This window comes from Chaetodon trifascialis, chromosome 16 (assembly GCF_039877785.1).
Source record: "Chaetodon trifascialis isolate fChaTrf1 chromosome 16, fChaTrf1.hap1, whole genome shotgun sequence".
Classification (NCBI taxonomy): Eukaryota; Metazoa; Chordata; class Actinopteri; order Chaetodontiformes; family Chaetodontidae; genus Chaetodon; species Chaetodon trifascialis.
Window position 1 is genome coordinate 18,767,115 of NC_092071.1, and position 24,873 is coordinate 18,791,987.

General features: G+C 44.2%; 3 protein-coding genes across 3 annotated transcripts; 1 reads left to right on the plus strand and 2 right to left on the minus strand.

Moving 5' to 3' along the window:
• Positions 1-1,490: 1,490 nt before the first annotated feature.
• akap10 (A kinase (PRKA) anchor protein 10) lies at positions 1,491-15,867 on the minus strand. The gene is made up of 15 exons (XM_070982836.1): positions 15,629-15,867; positions 12,817-12,864; positions 12,148-12,333; positions 9,777-10,268; positions 7,415-7,513; positions 7,224-7,308; positions 6,927-7,050; positions 6,358-6,494; positions 4,868-5,012; positions 4,302-4,469; positions 3,973-4,082; positions 3,355-3,437; positions 2,964-3,016; positions 2,748-2,840; positions 1,491-2,654 (listed from the first exon to the last, which is right to left on the minus strand). The coding sequence occupies exons 1-15, from the start codon at positions 15,648-15,650 to the stop codon at positions 2,649-2,651; spliced, it is 1,851 nt and encodes a 616-aa protein (XP_070838937.1). The 5' UTR covers positions 15,651-15,867; the 3' UTR covers positions 1,491-2,648.
• Positions 15,868-17,173: 1,306 nt separating this feature from the next.
• Positions 17,174-20,414, minus strand: c16h11orf54 (chromosome 16 C11orf54 homolog). The gene is made up of 8 exons (XM_070982837.1): positions 20,256-20,414; positions 20,056-20,154; positions 19,278-19,351; positions 19,087-19,188; positions 18,309-18,485; positions 17,898-18,047; positions 17,695-17,811; positions 17,174-17,596 (listed from the first exon to the last, which is right to left on the minus strand). Exons 1-8 carry the CDS (start codon positions 20,320-20,322, stop codon positions 17,423-17,425), a joined length of 960 nt encoding a protein of 319 aa, XP_070838938.1. The 5' UTR covers positions 20,323-20,414; the 3' UTR covers positions 17,174-17,422.
• A 721-nt stretch (positions 20,415-21,135) lies between these two features.
• On the plus strand, positions 21,136-24,873 carry pho (phoenix). The gene is made up of 5 exons (XM_070982440.1): positions 21,136-21,534; positions 21,632-21,917; positions 22,014-22,114; positions 22,268-22,307; positions 22,387-24,873. The coding sequence occupies exons 1-5, from the start codon at positions 21,341-21,343 to the stop codon at positions 24,871-24,873; spliced, it is 3,108 nt and encodes a 1,035-aa protein (XP_070838541.1). The 5' UTR covers positions 21,136-21,340.

Consider the following 24,873-nt stretch of genomic DNA (forward strand, 5'->3'; position numbering starts at 1 on the left):
CACGCTAACCTCAGTAGATTCTGCCACACAATACATAGATGACTTTGACATAATGTCAAAACTGTTATTTCTTCACATTCTGTTGATAATTTTAGTTCAATGTTTTAAACCAAAATCATTACATATCGCTCCTTTAAGAGTTCAGTCACTCTATTAAGCCTACTTGACCAATCACACCTCTTTAGTATGAATCATTTACTGTATGTGATGTAGCGTGGTGTATTTAAATATGACATCCTGGTCTGCCAACATCAGCAAGTTCTAACAAGTTGAATTTTTTTTTTAAAAAAGTGGATGTAACCACTACCCAGGGAGACAGGTTTTGACATACATCCACAACAGGGTGTTGGTGGTTTCATCACCTGGAGACTTGTTTGTGAATTTGGGGAATGCAACCGTAAATGTTAATACTTAGGTACACTGTGGTAGATACCTGGAGGAAAATGTTTTTATTGAAGGCAAGTGGTAGCAAATCCTTTGTGACCTTCTGGTTTAACATTACCTTTATTCTGAAAGCAAACCCCCACTTTTCCGGTGTTTTGCCTTTGACTCTTTTCAACCTGACAGAACAGGCGTCTGGCCGCAAGTACTTATCTAAATGCACGTTGCACTTTGTGCACAAGGTTATGTGCACTGATACGTCTTTCAGAGAGACAGCGCAGAACTGCACTGTAATAAAAACAGCAGGCCTACATCAAAGTATTCGTTTTACTGTTTTAATCTCAATGAAATGTTATTCTCCGCAAAGAAAACACTTCTCATCGACATGTACAGTAAAAGAGCTTATCATTGTTGCACAGATGCAGGTCCGTGTCGTTCAGTGAGTGTAACAGCATCTCAGCCAATCAGAGCTCAGGACAAGGATTGTCCGCTTGTACTGAGGTGGGCGTTGCCTCTGCACGTGCAGGTAGCCTCGGTCTGGAGACCACAATGAGCTCGTGCGCCTTCAAAAAGGATGAAGCGATGCGCTGTGACAGCAGCAGCTAGCTAATTAACGTGTAAAACCTTTATCACACCAATTAGCTTTAGAAGTAAGCTAATCTTATCTTTACAATACACACAACCATCAAATTCACTGCCATTTAAATCCAGTTATTGCGAACAATGCGAGGACAGAGCTGTTATGCTGCACACAGCGAGAGGTAGCCACAACACTGAGACCCCTGAATGTAAAACCAAGAGTTGAAATGCTTTATACTGTACTGAGGTGACTTTTGAGCCCCCTGGTTTCAACTGTACTTTACAATTTATGGATTTTTCTGGTCTTGTCGACATACGTTTTCCTAAGTCAGAAATAATATACCGTGTCATCATTTTTTTGTGCTTTACCCCAAGAGCCAACATCGCCCCCACCTGGCCAGAGGTGGTAATAGTCCACCCTGAATTGCTTCTGTAAACATAACCAAGGCCTGCAGTGGGCTGAAACTACTGTTTTATACAAACACTCCAGCTAAAGTGTGTCAAAGAAAAAAAAAAGGATGACAGACAAAAACATTTCATAATATATGTATTTAAATCAAACACAATTTAAATATATTATAGATTAAGTACACATACATGTCAGAAAACTGTAGTGGTACATAGTACCAAGAGTCTTTTCTGGTTCTTTTCCACGTCTTGGTAAGGCTCAAAACAAATAAAAAAAAAGGTTTAATTCACTGAAGCACACCTTCCAGTTGTACAGTCCGGTCATCACTGATATTTGTTTCAGTGATGCATAAAAAAAACAGCGATCACCATAAAAAAGGACTAACATTAATATATGGGGTAAACCAGAAATCTACATATATATACTGTGTGTATATATATATACATATATATATATAGAACATTTAGGACATGGAGTTTGGGGTTTCCCAACACAACTGGAGCACTTAAGTTCATTAGGGGAGTACTTCTTTTTCTACGCTCTGTAAAGACGCCAGGATGTTCATACAGGAGGTCAGCCAGTCCAAGAACAAAATCAGCTCGTCTTCTGATACATGGTCACATTTCCAGATGCTCTACAGTACATAAACGGCCAAGGTCCAGGGGACAGCTCACATCGGTGACCAGCAGACAAAACTACTCCAGGCAGGCCGAGGGCAGCGATTTTCAAGCCTTAAGTGTCTGACCCTTAAGAGATGTCATCTAAAAACAAGGAATGGTTATAAAAGGTGTGGGAAGCTGTGTCAAGAGGGAGTGAGGGTAATTCAGTCTTTGTCACATCCTCCACAGGTCCAAGATAAGACATTTTTCTGACAGTATGGCTACAGCAATGCAGTGACTGACTGACAAGCTGTTGTTCCTTGCAGGCCTTCCTCTAGCATCATGCATGAACGTTTCCTTCATCGGTGACTTCCTCCAGTCCGATGCAAGCGCTCTGCATTTGCCGGCTACATATGTACCTTTATAGTGTTATGGAGTTGGAAAGATTGGAACCATGATGTAACTTCAACTTTTTTCCATTAGCCCATGCGTGCACAATCGCACACCCGAGCTCTCAGCTACACACGTACGTACAGACACATGGAGGTCGGGGAGATGAGAAAAAGCCTTGTTCGTTCTCAGAGTAACTCAGTTCATTGGAAGGTGAACCCTGTGTACAGTCTGTCACCAGCTTGGCCAGCGTCTGCAGGGGGTGACGCTCCTTTGGTTCCTCAGTGGGGTCATAACTGCAGACAGATAAAAGGAAACACTCAGAGAAGAACTGTAGTCATTCCACACATCACTGCACAGGAAACAGGCTGCTGAGCGAGGTTCTGTACCTTGGTGGCCTTGCCGGGGCTGTCATGGTTTGACTGGTGGACAACGTCGTTGACAATCATCTTGGCAATCTGCCATGCCATCTCCTCCTGGGCCTTGACAGAGAGAGTCACAGCACAGACAACACCGTGAACTCGAGTACAAGCCATAGAAAGCCTTGCCATGTGCCTCAGACCACTCGATCATTTCTAAATATCTTAAACATCTTGTGGCCTCACCTCATCCGAGTTGCCTTGAACCCATTTTTTCATGGCTTGAGAAAACATGGAACCTAAATGAGGGGAGAGGGAAGCCTGAGTGAGTCAAAGGGGCTGCATGAGTGAGCAAAGCATGAATGAATCTGAACAAATCAAGATGCAGGCTAATTCCAGAGCGGAGTGGAGGCCATTTTTCTTCAAGGGGAATATTGTTAAATATTTCAAAAGGCTTTGAGCTGTGAGGAGAAAGGGAGCGGCCACTGCATGAGGTTTATATTCATGGGCACAGAGGAGATGTTTGTCACTGCAAAAAGGAATGAGATCAAATATGACAGAGTGAGGGCAAAGACTCAGAGAGCATAATGAGAGAGGGAGAGCCTGACAGGTAGAAGGGAGAGAAAGAGTATCGTGCCTTTGGATTTCTTCACGTCTGGCTCTGGCTCTGCCTCCCTGATAAACTGGCCCAGCTCATTCACCTTCCCAAACGTCATCTTTCTGAGTGGACAGAGGAGAGGAGACGGATGAAGACGGCAGAGAGAGAGCGAACGGGACAAAGCTGAGCCTCAGGCACGCGCTGCCGACAGACTGCAGCTTTGTCTTTCAATAATATTCTCCAATGATATTTGTACAGATGATATTAGATTTTTCAAAGCGTGCTGATAAAACGCTTTACGAGGGAGTCAATAAAATGACAACGAATACGAGCATTCAAGCCAAACAAGCAATCAAAGGAACCAAAAAGAGAAAAACATAAAAGCAACAGGTAACAAGGGAAATAATCCAAAAATAAAACAGACAACAGCAAATATTTAAAAATATTTAAAACGCAGTTTTAGCCAATTTTATGCCTAACTGGTAGTTTAGAAATCACACTCTGTGTATTCTTTTAAAAGCACACCTGCAGTTCAGACTGAGGTCTGATTTTCCGACACTCAGACATTTGCACTCACACATACAGCTCGTCTGGGTTATGTCTGTAAAGGTTCAGGTTTCCCTGTCAGTGCAGGACCATCAGACACACAAAACTCACCCAGCATATGGCCGCTGGTACAAGGACTCGGGGTCCAGGCTGGCAACGTCCACCGTGATGGCCTCGTCAAAGTTTTTCAGGATCTTGATGGCTGCCTTTCTGGCACCTTGCTGTAGTGAGGACACCATGAATTGAATGTTTGGCAGCATTTCAGGTAACATAGTTTATCTTTTCTCTATGAAAACAACCACGACAGGAACAATCACAGCCCTTTGGCATTAACAGACATCTCTTCATTGTTCGTGTAACGAGGCGGAGCAGTTCTAAATGTCAGCAGACAGAGCAGCGCCCCCACAGGGGCTGAGGATGTGGGTTAAAGGTGGGGTCACCTGAGTCTGAGAGCCCTCGCTGGCATTTGAACCTGTGCGGTCGTTGTCCGCGGGCCCGCCCTGACCTGGAGCGCTGACATTCACAAACTCATCTGCCCGCACCGAGTTGATGAGGTCACTCAGGTATTTGTAGTAAAGGTTGCTCGACAGGAAGCCTGGCATGTAGACCTGAACAAACAGAGAACACGGTGAACTCTGTTAGAGAATAATGAGCTGCCTGATATGTTTCTGGGCACAAGGTACAAAGGTTTGTTACTGACCTTAATGTGCTAACAACAGCGTTCAGCTTTCATTTCATTAACTTAAGGCAGGTGCATTTGTCAGCGGCGTAATAGGACAAAACGTCAGTGACTTACAACACGAAACCTTTAGGAGGATCTTATTCATTTCAAGGAAACAGTTCACGCAGATTGTTTAAAAATAGATATTTTAAAGGCCAATGTGAAAGAAGCTTTTCTATATTTTAGTGTGTTTCATTTTATGTGTGAACGTTCCACATTTCCTTAGATTGTAAAAGAACGTAAGAGACAATGAAAATGATTAAAGCTGCTCTATGAGAGTCAGACCTTCTCCATGGTTGTCCAGGCCTGTCTGAGAGGAGTGGTGAAACAGTCGGGGAGCGGCCCTCCCTCTCGGCAAATGTTCGACTCTATCTCCATCCGCACAGAGTCGCCGAAGCCCAGAGGGTTGGTGGCCTGGAGTGAGAAATACCTGGAGAGGAGATAGAGCGGTAAACAACAGAGTTCAGATGAGGGCGTTTATATGAAGGTTTTTATCAAAACCCAAAAGCAACACAGGAAACCTCGAGAAACCTCAAGATTTTTACTTTATCTTAAAAAGAGGCTGCAGTGCCACCGATGATGTTCTTGGTACTGGAAGACTTTAAAATAGGATGACGCAGGTCAGTAGGCAGGATTATGTGCAAAAATGGGGTCATTTATTAACAAAAACATGAGCTAAACAAAGGCATGAATGCAACAGAGATCACTTAAATCTGAAGAAAAGAGGAAGAAGAAACAGTGCATCATCACAGCAAGCAGCCACCTAGTCTCAGCCTTCTCAGCCTCCTTCCATCTGCTCAGGCTACCATAGAGTGGGCTGGACTAACACGAAGCTTTCAAAGCACACAGAATGATAAACCTGTTAAAGAGGCTTTCTCAGCAGCTGCAGATAATTTTTTTTTTAAAAAAGGAGACTGCACTACAATTGTCAATGAAATAAACTGCATGGAGAAACTGACTTTAAGATTATGATACGATCCACATGTAAAAGACTGGAAAAGTGTACTATATATAGTAAACATGCCTTTAAGATGTAACCCATTACAACAAAAGACCCACGAGAGCATTCATGTGTGTAATAGGAAGCTGTAGAAATTATATACAAATACTCAACGCAGGGCCATAAATTAATCTGAGAATGGTTACACAGCTAATGTATTGTGAATAAAGTCAGTACTTTTAGTCTGATGATGAGCAAACAATTATGAATATGAGAAGCACATTATAAAGTTCAAAGACTGTAGTGGAGAGGAGAGGAAAAGAAGTGCCTGTCTGATAAGGTCGATCTGATAGAAACGTTGCATTTATAATTGAGGACTAATTAACAGCGTGTGGATTATTCTCCTCATAAAAGAAAACAGTGGGTATAGTTTTATTTCTAATTATCATCTCAAAGTCACATCGTGCTTCTCTGGGCTGCAGCGATGGAATGAAAGTGTAAAAAGCATCCACACTGTCAAGCACCCTGTTGGGAATAAAATAATCTCTGTGCAATTAAAATGCAGCTATAATCGGTGTGGTGTGTTTAATGTCAACCTGTCCGTCCCTCCTTCTGTTGGAGGCTCTGCTGTGAACGTGGAAACGGAAAGATCCATAAAAATATCTACTGCTGTTAGCTCTTTTGTCCAAGGCGACATCCTGGAGGAATGATGACTCCGTTGCTGAGTGGTTTTAACACAGCGGTGATTTCCGAGCGTCAAGTCGAGCCCATTCTTTGAACAGAAATATTATCTTGGAGCACGAGACGATTGCAAAGACGCTGAGCGGACACCTACTTGTCGTAGAGGATCATGGCATCGTTTTGAGCCTCCTGGCCGTCATACTGGCCCTTTTTAGCTGCCAGCTGGTTCTGGAAGTTGTCTGCCGCCAGCCAGAACTGCAGTACATTCATCGCCTCCTCCTTTTCCATGTACTGCAGGGAAAGAGATTCAGAGCACGGGACTCAATTCAACTGGAAGCCGCTGTGGATTTCTGCAATATCTTCATCTCATGGTTTACTGTATGGCCTGTGTGCACGCTGACAACGAACATCTGATGAGCGTGTATGGAGCTCTGGTGTGAACTGTCACTTCTGCATCAGTAGATTGAGAGACTGCAACAGGAGCATCCATGGGTTTGTTTGACTTCTGTTATGTTTACTGTGTCCTCAGTTTATTGCTACTCTAACAATAGAGTCCCCCTCTAGAATTGATAAGCAAACAAACAGAACCTGTTTTGCAGGAGCAGCAACAGAGAACAAGTGTATAATGAGGAGTCGAGGTCTGATAGCATCGGTGTAAAACTGTGTTTGTAATGAGACGCCTCAAATGAATCCTGTGTTTTGGGACGCGCCGGGCCCACTCACCTCAGAGAAGTAGAAGAGAGCTGACTCACAGAACAAGATGTCAGCCAGGAACACGGAGCCACTAGTCAACACTTCAATCTGGTATTTACAGAAATGATGGCTCCGCAGGAATTCACTAAAGTGCCTGGAAATGAAAGAGCGAGCAGGAGACGAATGCAGCCGCTGCAGTGGGTGTCAAGGCGGTAAAATGACAAAGGAGGCTAGCTGCACTTTAATCTTTGTGTCAAAACATGGCGGCGGGGAAACCTCTCTGTGTGACTATTAACTCCTCTGGAAAATGAATAGACAGTAACTTACTGTTGCTCCAAGACGGTGAAGACGACCGACTGTGCAATGACGAAGCAGTTTGGGTCCACCATGCCATCCTCGCCACATATTTTAGCTGCGCAGAGGAAAGACAAGTGTTTAATTTGCAGTTTTGTGGCTGAAAGCTGAGCACTGATTTTTAAAAATACAGAAAATTCCTTTTGCTAACGTCTGTTTCTTACCAACTATGTCGTTTCTGATCTGTTCCGTGATGGGGATGGGCCTCACAGCATCTGGAGAGATGTACTTGGTGAAGATGGTAACTGCATCTTTCTCTATACCTGGAAAACACACACAGCCACAGCTGATCATCCAGCGAAGCTACAAGATACACAGGAGTGCCATTTGTCTCCTCAGTGTGTGTCACTGAAAGGACACTTTAAAGTAGGGTTGTCCCAATCCGATCACGTGATCAGAAATCGGATGCCTATTTTAAGTTAAGCAGCTATTTGTTTTAATACTAGACTATTGAGTCTTTATACCATGGTCTGGGTGAATACTCCATTCTGATTGTCTGCAGGGTGTCTGTTAAAAGTCTTGTGGACACCTATAAAAAAGTTCTGGTCAAATAGCCTGATTGTTCTAAACTGTTGCGCTGGCTGAAGCGCTAGTTGGTAACCGTGGCAACAGAAACTCAGAACATACGTTAACATACGTTGTTTCACAGTTTATTTATCACAACGGCAAGACAGTAGAGGACACACACAAGCGGTGAGAGGTGCACTTGCCCTCTGAAATGCTACTTTGTATCACGCAACATAACGTTAAGCAATCATCTCACTTCCCTCCACTGATTAGGCCTAATGTAACAGCTGCGGCCGACGAGCTGCAGGTTCTGTGGCCAGAGCCGGTTACCTTGGCAACGCGTCACAACGAGAGATATTAAATAGTCCACCCAGCCGCTTCTTGTGAAAAAACTAGGGCTGTCAGTTTAACGCGTTAATTAGATTAATTAATTACGCTGCAAATTAACGCGCTATAAAAATTAACGCAATTAATCAGGAGTGGCGAGTCAATGCGCAAGCATTTTAAATTTGGCCCTTTGAGTGACCCGTAGGCTGCAGTGGCAGGTAAGCAGGGTGACAACAGACATGGATGCGACACCGGAGAGCGAGGCAAGCCTACTTGGACCTTTGAACGGCAAGTTTATTTATAAAAAGAACAAAGACGGGACTATTAACAAGGACGCAGTGATTTGTACCTTGTGTAAAAAATAATTTTCCTATCACCGTAGCAGCTCAGAAAAACTGACAAAACTCAATCGCAAAGTGGGTTGCTGCTGATTGCAGGCCGATTTCAATCGTGGAAGACGAGGGCCTAAAAGAGGCGTTTCAGATAGCGTCATCTGAATTTCATTTATGAACCACACTTCACCAATAAAAATGTGGATATCAAATCTTCTCTTCTTGGTGTATTCAATTGATTAGTCATGCACTACAATTTTGTAATGTCCTAGAATTCAAATTCTTTATTTGGGGACCTTTAGCAGATATGAGATTAAAATGCGATTGATTAGATTAATTAATTACAAATCCTGTAATTAATTAGATTAATTTTTTTAATCGCCTGACAGCACTAGAAAAAACAACATTAACGTATTAATAATTGATTTAATATTTATTTATTTCATAAGTGACCATGGTATAAGCGGGATAATGCCCTTCGAGGTGTCCATTATCAAAAATGAAAGCGAAGTCCATTCATTCGCGTCGGACGGTTCACGCCTCCGCGTCGTCCATTCATTTCTGATAATGGACACCTCGAAGGGCATTATCCCTTACTTAATGTTGCACTATTCCTAACGGGAAGAAAATTGTGTGTTCTGTTCTGGGGCTGCACGGTGGCGCAGCAGGTAGTGCGCGTGCCTCACAGCAAGAAGGTCGCAGGTTCGATTCCCGGGTCAGGCCTTTCTGTGTGAAGTTTGCATGTTCTTCCTGTGCATGCGTGGGTTCTCTCCAGGTACTCCGGCTTCCTCCCACAGACCAAAAACATGCTCATTAGGTTGATTGGTGACTCTAAATTGCCCCTAGGTGTGAGTGTGAGTGTGAATGGTTGTGTGTATGTGCCCTGCGATCGGCTGGCGACCGGTCCAGGGTGTACCCCGCCCTTTGGCTGACAGCCGAGATAGGCTCCGGCCCCCCCGCGACCCCGAAGGGGATAAGTGGCATAGAAAATGGATGGATGGATGTTCTGTTCTGACTTGAGACTGTAATTCAAGCTACCTCATAGAAGTTTACAATACACTGCACTGCATGCATGCACAAGTGTTACATGTTAATATAAGAGCCATTGGTAAATCTGGATCTTATTCTTTGCTCTTAGTTCATTTCATAATGTTTTATAGAAGTATCTGATCGGGACTCGGTATCAGCAGATACTCAAAATCAAATGACTCGGAGGCAAAAAAAACGTGATTGGGACATCCTTACTTTAAAGGACAGGTTCTTAAACACACGGTGCTTTCAGTGTCTGAAGACTCAGCAGTCGCCCACTCAGTATGTAAAGCTCAACATATAAAGAGAGAGGGTTGTTTAAGTGACTCACTTTTCATGAGTTTGTCAGAGAGGTCTCGCAGGGTGCTGTTTGGCTGCACCTTGAAGGGGGTCCCCGTCCTGGAGGGCACCCGCCTGCTTGGGGTTTCTGCTCGAGGGGTGCCGGGTCTCAGGCCTGCTTCTGTGCTGGAGGAGTCCCGCTGCTCTGACGGCACTGTAGGGCATTGACTGCTACCGTCCTGGACGAGAGCGTTTGGAGTGTATTGGACGAGCTCCCGGAGCTCTGAGCCGTCTGAGGAGGCGGGGACGGGCTCGGCCAACGAGCTGTGTTTGACTGAGTTTAGGCTGTGCGCTCGGACCCGCGACCAGCTGGTTGAGCGGAAACTCTCAGCCTCCAGCCAGAACCGAACCAGGTGGTCGGCGCCCCGTAGTTCCATGAAATGCATGTAGTGGGGTATCGCGATTTGGTCCCGAAGGACATGGTCCACCGTCTTGGACAGCCGAGAGCGCGTCTCTTGGGGCTGATAGTTCACACTGGAATGACCTGGAACATACAAATGCACACGCAATTCAGCCATCAGGTGAGCACAGGTGACTGTAACACTGCACTTTTCAGGTCTTGTGGTTCTGAGACGTTTATTTACTTGTGCCTGTGGTGTGATTCAAGTGTCCATAACAGCAGATCTAACTTTACTGCAGACACTCTGTAAGCTTTAGAGGAAACCCCTGCGTTCAAATGACAATAACATTTACATTACCTTAAAGGACACCAAAGTTTTCAACCTTAATAACAGACTGAGCACTTCACTTCTCTTCTATTATTTACAGCTTTCAACTTTCAAACTAGAAGGAAGATAAAAATGAGCAGTGTATTGACGGGAGCTGCAACATGAGGTGAAAGATAAAAAGTGGATTTTCTGTGTTCTTATTTCAACAGAAAATCTGTAGCAGGCTGAAAGCTGACGTGAGCTGAATTTCAACCCCTGGTTATGTAGTTTGAGGTCTTGTGAATTTGCAGCTGTCTGTCTGTCTCAAGGTGGCCTTAGACTATGCAAATCTCACAGATGGTTTAACCCAGACCAACTTTGCAGAATCACGCATCAACAGCGTCCCTTTGCGCTGTCCATCCTGCCATTCATGCGTGTATGAAGTGGTCGGCAATGACTGTGGCACCCATGGCAACCCTCGACAGCCTCCAAGCTCCCGCTATGTCCCAACACTGAAACAAATCTGATCCCCGAAGAGACGGCACATTATCTGACTTTCTCAAATAGAGACTGTTTGAATCCATCATCCTGGGGAACACAAGCACAAATACACTTCCAGAAAACAAAATAATCCAGAGATTTTATGAATTCTGATCTTTAATCGTTGCCGTGGACAGACTGAAGCTTCTTGGACTTGTGTCTGTAAACTGAACAGGGTGCTTCAAGAGATGTGTGAGGTGCTCAACAATCAAGATTCTCCAGATTCCTTAAGATCACACAGCCAAGGCCACCTTAATGCTGAAAGCCGTTAAACCAGTGCTGCATCTGTGTCTGCAGCAGATCATCAAAAAGCTTCATTTGCATATCTTTTCAGAGCCAGCCAAAGTCTGTCACAATGCCCCCTAACATGTGTTACATCCGCTCTACACCCTTTGACTACTAGCTCCTGCATGGCTTCCAGTCTCAGCCCTGCCATGGCTGCCCCCGAGCTGTCACTGAAACTGACCCACCTCTCCTCTTTGAAACCTCCTCCCACACCTTCTTCATTTGTCTTCCTCCTGTTCAAACCACAGCCCAGAAATCACTGCCGCTCAGTGCGTTTCATTCACATGTTGTCATCCGGGCTGCGGCACAGGTTCCTCCACCTCCGCCTGACTCACCCCAGCTACGCTCTTCTAAAAGCTCTACGTTCGCGCAGTTCCCGTCACTGCTGTCATTCAACGTGTCAGCCGCGCTACATACTCACCGCCTCAAATAATGGCATCCGGCGAACATGCCGCATTCAGAAGTTAATTTTAGAGTACTTCTGATGAAAGGGATGAGCTGCTTCTTCTCTGTGTCACCGTGAGACGAGACATAAAGCCGGCGTTATTGTGACAGGTGAATGAGGGAGTGTTTTCCACTTGCATAACACACTGTGCTGTTTACACCAACTTAGTGATGCAAGAGTTACACTGAGGCATAAGAGAAACCCAACTATCCCAATAAGCAGGAACTAATGAAGTCGACTTTGCAAAGTTTATAATTGCTTATGTTTTCTTCATTTTTGACGGATTTCATACTTATTTTCTTTGCATCAGTGTGTTGTGCTTTTATTACTCCCCTGTAAACAAGCTTTAATTAAAATACTTCAGATATATGGTCAAACGTTTGGTTTGGGCTTTTGTACGCCGTCACTAAAAACAATACAGAAACACGTGAACGCGGGCTCTGTACCAAGATCTCCAAAGTGTGCAGCCTCCATGTGGCTCGGCTGCTTCTTGAGGATGGCGGTGCGACCGCGGGCGAAGGAGTCCATGTTGGCGGAGATGGCGTTGATGGCAACATGGCTGGGCCCGGCAGCTTCCTGGATTGCATGGTGGTTCCTCAGTCCGAGTGATGGAGAGTGAGGACTGGCTGGAGCTGTGACAGGACGACAGAAAGTAGGCATTAGAGAAGCAAAGGAAGAAGAACAATGATATCAAAGTTCTGAGTGTAACATCAGCGTGCCTTGTTCTTGTATGAAAAGGTCTTTAGTGGATGTTTTTGAAAGAGCTCACAGTTAGTGTGCAGAGGCCTCAGGGTGTTTGAGAAGACTGAGCCTCAGTGTTTGTCTGACTGTGAGCAGTCTGTGTTTCACGACATAGCTCGAGGTCAAAATGTTGGTGCTTGTGACAATATAACCAGCAATGATTTAACATAACATGACGGAGCAAAGAGCTATGTGAATCACTTCTTTACAAAGGCTAATCTCAGCTCTACGAGCACACACATGCAAAGTCATCTACAATGCATCACAAATAACCACAACAACCAACATTAAAAATACCCTTTTCTATACTGTTTCCATGTCATTTTACACTGCGTGACACTTTCATAATCTCACAGAGGCGATGATGAACTCACCTCTATTGACTTTCGCATCTGTCACTCTCTCGGGTTCTTTGCTTTTGGCTGTGGGGAGAAAGATGAGAGCGGGGTTGTAACTGGAGAAGCAGGCAGAATTTTCATTCACAATACAGGGCGAGACCAGCCGTCAGAAAAATATAAATAAATAAATCACACATTGAGGGATGAGGTAGAGGGCTGGCATGGTGTCACCGGAAAGACTATCTAGTTACAGAATGACATAGTGAGAAAATGACTTCACTATGAATAGCTACGCTACGCAAACAAATTATTTATTGCAGACCTGCTTCCTTGCTGCTGCTGACAGATGAGGAGATGGATAGGGAAGCTGTGTTCTGATATGTGAAAGCCCCCTCAGTCCTGCTCATTACATAGTAAGCAGGACTGAGAGGGCTTTCATACTGGACGTCAGCATTAAGAGTCCTTCCTAAGATTTGTGACCTTGCTTTATCAGCACTGGTGGCTCCCAGCAGTTTAAAGACAGATTTCCCTTGAGTCGAGTGAACTGTCTGACAATTTACCCTCTCAAAGGTGCAATTTGTCTACAAAAAAAAAAGAAAAAAAAAAGCCCAGTATCATAACTTGGTGGATGAGCTAAAATTACGTGGCCAAAATGCAAAACAATTCAACGCTCCCAAGCTCTGTGGCTACCTGTCAAATAAAAACTGAAATATGTAGCCTGCAGTTGAATAAGTGCACGGTGGCAGACATGGTGGCAAGCACTCATCAGAGTGACTCACCGTTCACATCTTCAGATTAGGCTGCTGCTGCAAAGAGGGTTCAAGCCAAGTATCAATTTCAAGCACCGCCATTAAAAAATGGACTGAGCGGCAAATGGTGCAGAAGACGTTCTTTCAGCGAGACACTTTGGACAGAGCCGTTCGGGAGCGTGCATGTTAGAGGCGGTTAGCACTGAAAGGCTGTCTGTCACGGAGAGGAAGAGTCGTGACTTCTGAAAGGTCTGAGCTCCGACAACGTTTGATGCATTGAACTGAAACATGGTGCAAAAAACACCAGATGTCCATAACTCTTAAATAAATATTTAAAGGACCATGATGATGTTGAGGGGGTAATGAACTTAAGGACAATCGACTAAAACTGATGAAAAGTTATATGATAAACAATCTGAAGAAACAATGACACATTAGTGCTACAATTTCTTTGCAAAACTTTCTCCTCAGAAAAAGTAAAATTTGACATTTCAACCATGCACATGACAAACAGCACACTGACTTCCTCTCAGCCGTCCTATTTTAGAGCACTGGAAGAGTGCTCTCTCTAATATTTCCTCATTTCAGAGAGCTGCTGTGTCAGCTGTTTTCAACACTGTGGCGCGTGAGGAAAACGCATGAATCTCACTATTGAAGATGAACAACCAGTTTGCCAGTTTAAGACAGTGGAGTTAGTGCACCGATTTCCCGAATATACACAAGCAGACGTCAGCTGAAATCCTCTTCACAATCACTGCCTCTACATCCTGTCTCATCCCTTTTGTGGATTTTCTACCAAAGCAGTGAGATACACTCGCAGTAAGGAAACTGGCTCAGGAAAAAGGCCTCTCGCAATCTAGTTGAGATGGTGTAGCCACAAAAAGTAGCTCTTCTCCTTTAAATACACTTGGTTTCCAATGTATCAGCTACACCTAAAACCTCTGTGTGGTCTGCTACAACAGCCCTCCAACCTTAATGTTCACACTTGGATTTAACTTTATGGTCATTGTGGAGGCTGTAGCCAGTGGTGCTGTTAAGCATGTATTGTCCTGAGAGATGTGTCTGATAGTTAGTCCACCATAATTCATATACATGATGGGGACAAAATATAAGATAAACCTGTCAGTGTAATGCAACTCCAGCCTTCAAAATGACCATTAAGTTGAATCAGTGTCTCAGTTCCCACAACATTATTATCTTCATGAAGGTTGGAGTTACTACTGAGCTGAGACATTAGACTGCATTGGTTTTAACTTGTACATAATAAACTGTGAGTGTAACAGTGGGGCAGCACAATTCAACCACACGAGTGTGTATTTTGCACCACTAGCCTATTTGCAGCAGCTCAGTACAGATCAAGGTAAGCACATAAAAGACATTAAGCTGATAAATAATGTCCTATTTCTAGGACAATATTCACTCCATTCTTTTGCTTGGTGGCCTAATGTGAAGGTGTTTGACCGGAAATAATGTCTGCTGGCCCACTGCTGACAGATCTCATTCAATCACATCCTTCCTCTTAGGGTGATGCTGACCATTTCGCGGCCAGACGTGTCTTAATTAAGACAAACTACACACGTTTTCTTTGACATCTAACCACTGTGATTCAGAAACAACAGGCTGTTATCAGCCCTTTTCATATTTCTCACTGATGAAGGCTGCAGGAAGTGATGAAGCTAGCTAGCTGATATAGCACAGGTGGACACTTGCGTCCAGTGATGGATATCACAGATAATAGAGCTCAGTGGGAGTTTCTAACATAGAAAAGCAGTATTTTACACGTCCACAGTCACAGTGTTGTGTCTAAGGGCATGCCGCTGACAGCTCCCCGCGGTGGATTTATCGCGTCCCGGGCTTACATGAGGTTAGATAAGGCAGGGAGGACAGAGGCCACCGCTAAGCTAACATGTCACTGCAGTGAGCAGCGGCAGCAGCAGAGCTCGTTTCCACACACGCCGCGGGGTCTCGGGACAGTGTGTATGCAGCCGCTGTCTCGACCACGTAAGTTACAAGTTATCGGGGACCCCTCTCCCCTCAGCCGGACTCTCTGTGCTGCTAGCTGCCGTTGACGTTGCAGCCGTCAGAGCGAGCTTCCTCACCTTTCCTCTTGAAAAACGACATGACGGGTTTCACACTCTGGACGTTTCCTCAGCTCACTGACACCATCCCGTGGATTCGCGGGTCCCTTCATTCAAATGCATCTGTTCCGTACACTCCTAAGGTGGAAACAGGTTGGTATCGCAGCCCCGGTCAGTGCTGTCAAATTCCAATTTTCTCCAAATCCAAAGCCAGTTCCGCGGCCATATTGTCAATAAACGTCTTACTTCCGGGCTGGTGCGGCAGCAGCATTGTGGGAAATGATGTGTTACCTGCTCTGGTCAGAAGAGGGAGCTGTTTCTATATGTACAACGCAAAAAATTATGTTGTGACGTAATGTGGTTTCTAAAATGAAAATTGTATGTAATTGATTTATTTATAATGTCGGCAATATACCACACTCACAAATCTAAATAGACAAATTAAAAGTATTTATTATTACTATTTTGTTGTTACTTACGTAATGAAACCAAACAGCACATTGATTACATAATGTGCTCTTTATTATGTTCTTCTGTACAGACATCTTCTTGTCCTCTGCTGTTGACAATGACTGATAAAGTTAAAAAAAAAACAACCTCTAAAGCAATCCTTCAAATAATACCTTTTCCATGCAAAAAACAGGATATCTTTTGCTGAATTTACATTTGAGGCCATTTTATAATACCCATTAATGTCAAATCCAAATGTCACAACAGCTTCCATCATAGCAATGACAAATGTGATGATACTACTGCTAACCTAATTATATGTCATACAACTGTATCACAAATCAATGTTTTGTTTTCTATAACCTACAGTAATTTCTCAACACCAGTGTTCACACTCTTAATCTTTTTGAAATATTGGTCAGTATGAATAAGAATTACGGCAGCAGAGAAAAAAAAAATGAAAGTACTTTTTGGAGGAACTGTACTAAAGGGGAACAAATATGTCAGGTGGGGTTCTCTCAACAAAGGTGAGTCAGAAGTCAGAATAATAAACATAAATATGTGGGTTTGTAAATGAGCCTTTAATGCAGTAGTTCACAGTCACACACTGCTCCACCAGTGGAGATATGATCATTTCTCTCTGGACTAAACTTCATTTGGAGTCATATTGTGTCCAGGGTTGACTCTCAGCTTGCTGGCTATCCTGAAACCAGGATGAGGGCCACAGTTGCACAGTGACAGTCACTTCAATGTAGCCACAGCACAGGTGTTTTCACTTCTGGCTGATTAGACCTCTGCTTTCATACCCCAGCAAATACAACGGCAAGATATGTGAAGAGGACATCAATCCATCCCTGCATACACCTCCACTGTCCTGAAAAGATGCCTAATCAAACACCTGCATGTGTGTTTTGTGTGTGTGGCACACACCGTGCATACTGTGCATACACACTACAACAACTGTCGGCTCTCATCTGTCACATTTGTTTCCATCATGATGAGTTGGCAGGCACTTAGTGTAGTTCAAGGTCCCATACTGACTACTTTTTTAAATGTGTTTTGCACATTCCTGCAAAATTCAGTGAACAAAACAGCCAAAAACACTCTAAAACACTTCAGAGAAATTCAATGTTTTTAATGGAGTGATTTTGTTTATAAGAAATGCAGAAATTTTTTTTTGCAGATGTGACTTAAGAGTAAAGATTCACAGAAGTGATGCAAACTTGTCTCATCCATCATATAAAATCAAGTTTCTGTGGGGTTTTATAATACATAGAACCCAGTATAACTCATAAAACTGCTTGATTCAATTAGATTATCAAGAGATTCTGTGCAGCAAACATGATTTATTCATTCATTCATTTTTCAATCCCGTCCGACTCCGTGGGTCTCTTTGGGCCTGTCGATGCGGTACACGAACTCTGCAGGCATGAAGTAGCCCAGGTACTCCACCGTGTCAGGTGTGGTGTCTATGTAGTAATGGCCACCTTCTCCGTGGTGGCTAAAGCAGTGGGTGTGCTCCACGCGCAGGTCCAAACCCTGCGAACACAGCAAACAAAGCATTGCAAAAAAAAACAAAAAAACAGCCTACCTAAAACAGCCTACCTGTGAGATGAGGGTGGGTATGTTTGACTTACAGGGTCTTTGGACACCAGCACCGACTGGCAGATGAGCGGGGCGCGGACCTCGAAGTGTTTGAGCCAGCTGTTCACGTCATCATTGGTGTTGAGGGGGCAGGCTGAGAACTCTCTTGGCTATCAATGAGCAGACACAAGCAAATCGATCACTGCATGTAACGGTCAGTAGCCATAATGTGTGCTGTGCCACATCCGACGTTTACCATGATGTGTATTTTAGCTTTCCCTTTCTGGATGACAAAGGTACCTCCCAGAGCCAGGCTTTTATCAGGGTAGTGACCTTCAAGAGTGTTCCTCAAGGCCGTCACAAGACTGCTGCCTCCCGTTCTCTTCTTGGCTCTCACCTCTATGACCTGCAGAAGCACGCGGGGGAAGAGGGCACGACAGCTCAGCCAGTACAACCACTTTCCTTTCATTAATGTTTATCCTTTCAAATGATGGGAGCACACATGCGATGAGGCTGAAGTTCACGCACATCAACTTTAGCGAGGTTATTAACTTCCAGATAATTGTGTTTAAGTTCATATATAACCAGCAATGTTCATTATTTACCAAAAGCAAAAGTCAAGGTGACAATGCATTTTTGAAGGGAACCCCACTGCATGACTGATCACCTTGCCAGACTTCCCTTCACAAGCGTACAGATTACCCAGCAGTCCAAAGCTGCAGTCTGAGAATCTATCGCTGTATTTTTCTTGCAGACACTGGCCATCGGCTGGATTGATGGAGGAGAAGTAGCTGCTGTTCACCGCAGGCCTTCCCCCTGCTTCGGTCAGAACCAGAGGCATCAGCTGTGGACGAGAATATTTCATCCATCAGCTTCTGTATTAAAAAACTGTTCTCCAGGTTTCTAATAAGACCCTGATACTTAACTGTAGGGAAATCCACTCTTTCACTTTTCTCCTCAGGGAGGTTCGGTGATTCAGTGTCTCCCTCACAGAGAGGATGTGTGGCAGAAAGGTGCTTTTTTCATTTAACATTTAACAACCTGCAACTCCTGCCAGAATCAAGTCAGCTGCTTCACTGCAGACCAACCTGACCTTTGCTTGCCAAATGAGCAGCTTTCAGTCCAAACTCCAGAAAGCTCCCAAAAGTTTGTCTTTTTCAATCCAATATTTACCCTGTAGTCAGAGACGCTGGTACAAATATGTTACAACTATTTGACATAAGACCTTACTGGTACCAGCTTTGATTATTTTCTGGCCACTGCTTTAACCAATCAATGTTTTGCAAGCTATGGCGGCTTTTAGGATGGCATCTGGGGCCCCCGCTCTAGGGGAAAGGACAAGAAAGCTACACCCTTTAGAAAGCAACACATAAGCAGCTGTAGAGTGCACTAAGTGCAGCTAGTTAGGAAGGACCTGTGGTGTGATGGGGATAAAAATGACTCACCTCTGCATTCATTCCAATGACTCTGGAGGGAGCTCCTGCTGCGCCGAGGATGAAGGCCCCTGGCAGCTCCAGCTCCTTCGATACGGTGTTCATGTCGTATTCCTGGGAGGAGAAGAGACAGCTATGTAAAAATCTCATTCACTATAGCTCATTGCTCATTATCTCCATTGCAGTAGTTTCTTAAAAACGACCTTGTGCTTCTGAACCAAGGGGATCAGGTAGGGCACACCACCAACATCAGTGATGCGAGGACTTCCACACAGGCCTACAGTGGGACATTAGACAGAGGTGACATGAAGAGAAACATGACACAAATCAGATAAATGCATGGACTGTTTGCTTAACCAGTCTTTCAATCCACAGACTGTAAAGTAAATCCAACTACAACCACATGTCAAACCCTATCAGCTCCAGTAGAACATGATGTCCCGCCTCACTCTTGAGGTAAAGCTTGCACACAAATCGACTGGTCTATCTCACTGTCAATCATCGGATCAGTCCTGGTCCTTATGACCCCTATGAAATCCTGTGGTGGAAGAAGTACTCAGTTCCTTTATTTAATTAAAAGTACTAACACCACACTGAAAATACTCCACTACAAGTAATTCAATAGTAATAGTAATTCACTGCATTCAAAACCGTCAGTAGAAGTATGTAAGTATTATCAGCTAAATTAATATTAATACTTAACGTATCAGAAGTAAATGTACTCATTCTGCAGTAAAATGGTCCCTGTCAGTGTTTTAATACTATATCTGATGTTTTTAGATTAACATTACTGCTGTGTTCATGTGGACGCAGGACTTCACTTTCACAAAGTGGTGTTTGTACTTTTATTTAAGTACAGGATTTGAATACTTCTTCCCCAATTGATCATATGTGATGTGGTACTGTGCTCAGTTGTTGACATGTGGAGACTGTGCACACTGTGGAACATGCATGAAGTGTCGCTACTTGGTGGGTTCTTACCTTTGACAGGAAACTGGAAGGGCTCTTCGGTGAGATCTGGACACTCCACCACACGCACCTGAACTTCAGCAAAGTTGGCTTCCAGTCCAGCTTGTAATACTGCAACCAGCAATGAACTTGATCACTCTCAGTTTATGAGTATCCTATTTCAGAAACGTGCATGTGCCACTTTTCCTGTGTGTCAAAGCTGAAGTCCTTACCAGCACGCAGTTCCTCTAAATCTGGGACGTGCAGCTGGACCTTCTCCGTTTTGCTGATATCTGCCATGGCTGCAGTGGAAGGTAAGTGTAGCTGCAGACTGTTGGCGGTGCAGGAAAAGTCGATTGTTAAAACGGCACAGTATGGTTCAAGTTCAACCGAAGAGTAAATACTAACAAGATGGTTCCTCTCCCAGATAGTGTTTCCTCGCATGTGCAGCCCGTTTTATCTGGATAACTGTCTCACTTTAAATATATTATATTTATTTATTATTTATTATATATTTTTTTTATATTTTGTTCATGGGTAATACTGTAATAAATCAGTTTTTAGGCAGTAAGGTAACCATATTAAATTGTTGGGTTGATGTTTATAGGAATTATATTCATATCAACCTAAACCTACATCTCATAGGCTTTACTTTATTCCATTTGCATAGAAGATTTTATTTAAACAATCTTTTTTTTTTTTCAATTTTAACAACACCTGAGTTATCTATATAAATGAGTAAATGCATGTTTAGTAAATATTAAAATCTCTTGTTGAAAAAAATTATTCCAATATTTGGAAGGGAAGACAAAATGTAACTCAGAGGTCAATTGACCAATTTATTATGGAGCTCGCCACTCTCACGGTCTTCATTAGAAGATGGATTTTGCTCGTGCATCTACAATGGTTCTGATGACGTATTTATGCTACGTTCACTGGTTTATGTGAGAACAGGTGATTAAGAGCAACTCGAACTTATTGTGAAAGTCGGTGAAGTAAAAAACGGAAGTAGGAGGAGAGAAGCCTCTTGTTTCTTTTCGGGGCTTCTGCTTCCTCTTTGGTGATTGGTCAGCTGATTATCCATCACGTTGATGACGTACCCGTTTTCCGGTTGACCCCGGTACCACATGAGTCGCGCTTCTACTGCATTTGTTTTGGTTCCTACACACGCTGGCATGCGGCATTCATGTTTAGGTGACGTTCATCATCGTTCATCTGCAGCGGAGCTTTAATCAGAGAGAAGAGAAGAGCAGCTTGCTATGGAGGCACCCCTCGATCCGAACCGGAAATCCGATTCGCGGTCTTTTGAAGCTACACAATGACAGGAGCGCACGATTCTCTAACTTGGACTCAACCTGATGTCATGGCTGAGACTCCAATAAGAAAGCCACGCCACGTTGTCTTAGAAATGTCCTCCCCAGACTATGTGGAGAAAATCTCGCGTTTTTTGGAGTCTTCTGCGGGACAGAGCAAACAGGACACGGTATCTAATGAAGCTGCCGGAGCAGAGAGGTAAGGATGCGACCCTCACACGTCACAGTGATCCTACTGCTCCTCCTGTGACAGCGTGGAAATGCTCCTGTTTGACTTGTATGATCTGTGTCTGCAGTGATTCAGGTGACAGCTTGTTCATAACTCAGAAGCCCGTACCTGAGGCTGAGAGATCACGAAGACGACGTCAGCACCACCCGAGGTCAGAGCCCACGTCTCCCCGAGATTTTCAAGACAGTGAAAGTGATGCTTCATCGTCCGCTTCCCACGGAGAATCCAAAACTGCCCAAGAGAGGAGAAGAACAAAATACAGACCACCACAATACAGTTTCCCTTTCCTGACAGGGAGGAAGTGGAAGCCCCAAAGCAGTCTGTTACCTGTCAAACAGAACACCAGCCTTCATGTAAGGATAACAGCACATTTCATAGAAAATGTTGTTGTATCACTTGGATAAATGCTTGCACCTGATATTTAGTCCTGGATTCTCTCCTCTTCACAGAATTCTACGATGGGAGGCTTCTTTAAATGTGTCAGAGATGATGTGGACTCATCGCTACCAACGCTTGACATGGAGGGGGGTGACATATCTCCACTGTCAGAGTAGGTTTATTTCAAGGAACCAGGCTTATTTGAACTTACATGTATGTGTATACAAAGTTGGCTACAGCCACCAATACCCAATGACCACAAATTAATCTCTTATCTTCAGTTTTTCAGTACAGTTTGTAATGGAAGACATCTGTTCTGTTACAGAGAAGAAGAAGGGTCAGAAGATGAGGACATCAAAGTGGTGGTAAGTCAGGCCGTTAAAACAAGATGTCTTGCATCCTTGTGTTTGCGAGCTTTGCTGCAATCTGTGTGTCATCCTACAGGAAAGGAAATGTTTGGTGGCACCATCAAAAAAAGCAAAGCGCCAGCAAACCTGGTGCAGCCAGTTAAAACAAGACAGGAGGAATGCTGGTGATGCCCGAGAGGAGACTTCACGAGGAAGACAATGCGAGCTGTTAGATAAAACCCCAGCGAAGGCATCCACATCGAGGACTACACCGCTGTGTTTGGACACAGGAAGCGCTGATAATGGAGAGTCTTCTTGCGGAGGTGTGGTCGAGAGAGAGGGGAATAATGAACCTGTGACAAGTGATGGAAACTTTCTGGCCAAAATGGAGACACCAGAGACTAAGAGATACCTCACCAGAGGAAAGAAGAAGGTTCTTTTTGAGCAAAAAGCAAGAGAGGAAGAGCTGTGCATCGACAGCGATGCTACAGTCTGTGAGCCAGAGAAGCTACAGAGTCCAAGTAAATACACAGAGAGCGGCAGAGAAGCATCCACAGCTGCAGGAGAGCCTCGTCTAGCCCAGAGCCAGAGCCAAAGTCTCCTCCACAGTCTCCCACTTCTTTTCAGTGACTCTAATAATGACAGTTCATGCAATGAAGCCAGGGTAAAGAAGAGGAAAAAGAAGAAAAAGAACAGAGATCGTGAAAGTGTTGAAGAAGAAAGTGATCAGAGGCAGGAAGAGCCAGAGGATCAGCATGCTGTGAAATCTGTGAACGTGGAGGTAGAGAGGACTCCGAGCCTGTCCGAGGGTAACCGGGCAGAGCCTGTGGCCTCACAGACGAGCGATGAGCTGGAATTTAACGGAAGAACTTGTTTGGAGAACTCGTCACATGTTGAAACCATAGCGAGACAGAAAGAGAGAGACAAGAGAAAAAGGTCTGCAGCGGACAGCATCAGACAGGAAGTGGATGGAAACTTAGAATCGGACGTGAAAATGGAGGATGCTGTGTTTTCAGTGAGCTGTAATGGTGTCAGGAAGAAGAAAAAGAGGATGAGAAGTGATGAGGATGTGGAGAAGTTACAGTCCAGCACGGCTGCTGAACCTCTGAATGATGATGCTGAGACCCAGGTGAAAAAGAAAAGAAGGAAAAAAGAAGAGACGACCGTAGAAGCAGCGCAAGGTGAAGAAGAGGAAGCAGTGGACAGGGCTGAGGATTTGCCACCAGTCTCAACAGGATGGTTGAAGGAATCAGGAAATGCTTTAGAAAATACTGCAGCATCTGAAGAAACTCAGTCCAGTTATGTCAAAAGAAAAAAGCACAAAAAGAAGCGACAGTTTTCTAATCATGCTGCTCAAGATGGAGGAGAGGGCGGAGATGTGAGCTTCTCTAATGATGCTGCAACCTTGGAAGAAAGTACAGCAGTGTCACAGAAAAAGAAGAAGAAAGCTCTCACTGAGGAGGCGGGTGACTCTCACACTGCTGAAGAAAATGAAAAGTTTGAAGACGAGTGTAATACTCAGAAAACAATAGAGGGCCTTGAAGACCCAAATGCTGATCTGGTGACTAAGAAAAAGAAGAAGAAGAAGAAAACGAGATCCAGCAGGAACGTCTCCGAAGACGGTGTGATGCAAAGCGATGATTCAGTGTCTGTGCGGAAAAAGGAAAAGAAGAGGACGTCGTCGTCCTTCCTCGTTGCTGATGCAGAGGAAAGTGATGCTCAGACGCACAGTGAACGGAAGTCTGCTTCACCCTCTGTGCAGGCAGAAAAACCTGCTGTCAGCGCAGGAGACGCTGAGACAGAATCAGCAGAAATCACAGGAAAGTTGGAGGAATCTAACGTTGGGGAGAGGAAAAAGAAAAGGAAGAGAAAGGTGTCAGTGCAGCAGGACAGCGTGGAAAAAGAGCACGAGCGGGACTTTGAGGAAGCAAACAAAACATGTCAAAGTGCTTTGCCTGGAACCACAGACACAAGCGAGTTGGTGACCTCCGTGGAAAGAGTGGAAAGTGCAGCTGATGAGGATGTGGTGTCGAAAAAGAAGAAGAAGAAGAAGAAGAAAAAGACTAAAGACGAGCCATGCCGTGTGGTCCAAGAGAGTCCACAAGCTGCTGCAGAAGATACTGAATCCAAAAAATCTTCACTGACTACCTGCACCTTAGTTTCACACAAGAAAAAAGGCAAACATAGACGCAGTGCTGACGTATCCCATGATAGTACCTCTGACCTAGACACCAAGAAAACGCTGAACATGGTTGAACCAGCTTCACCGTCTCCAGAGACACCTGGAGACCAGGCATTAAATGACATCAGGGAGGAGAAGAAGAAGAAGAAGAAGAAGAAAAGGGAATTCCCTGATAATATTCTGCTTGAGGGGAAATCGTCGAGCAAGTCTGCTGAGTTAGAGCCCCGAGAAAACAAAAAGAAGCAAAGAAAGAAGCAGTCAGCTGTCCTCAGCGTCCTATCCAGCGGCCCCGTGTTCTCAGGGACTTCTCTCTCAACATCTGAACTGTCGTCTTCAAACAAGCACATAACCATCAAACGGATGCTTTACAATCCAAGTAAGGACTTCCTTACAGACTGTTAG

Excerpts from the sequence above, each read along its gene's own strand:
- akap10 (XM_070982836.1), bottom strand. The coding sequence starts at position 15,650 with ATGTCGTTTTTCAAGAGGAAAG. Across the intron at positions 10,269-12,147 it reads TGCACACTTTGGAGATCTTG|GTCATTCCAGTGTGAACTAT; the intron begins GTACAGAGCCCG and ends TGTATGTTCCAG. Across the intron at positions 2,841-2,963 it reads TTCAAGGCAACTCGGATGAG|GCCCAGGAGGAGATGGCATG; the intron begins GTGAGGCCACAA and ends CTCTCTGTCAAG.
- c16h11orf54 (XM_070982837.1), bottom strand. The coding sequence starts at position 20,322 with ATGGCAGATATCAGCAAAACGGAGAAGGTCCAGCTGCACGTCCCAGAT. Across the intron at positions 18,486-19,086 it reads TCATTGGAATGAATGCAGAG|CTGATGCCTCTGGTTCTGAC; the intron begins GTGAGTCATTTT and ends TCTCGTCCACAG. Across the intron at positions 17,597-17,694 it reads TGCTGGTGTCCAAAGACCCT|GGTTTGGACCTGCGCGTGGA; the intron begins GTAAGTCAAACA and ends CTGTGTTCGCAG.
- pho (XM_070982440.1), top strand. The coding sequence starts at position 21,341 with ATGACAGGAGCGCACGATTCTCTAACTTGGACTCAACCTGATGTCATG. Across the intron at positions 21,918-22,013 it reads AACAGAACACCAGCCTTCAT|AATTCTACGATGGGAGGCTT; the intron begins GTAAGGATAACA and ends TCCTCTTCACAG. Across the intron at positions 22,115-22,267 it reads GACATATCTCCACTGTCAGA|AGAAGAAGAAGGGTCAGAAG; the intron begins GTAGGTTTATTT and ends GTTCTGTTACAG.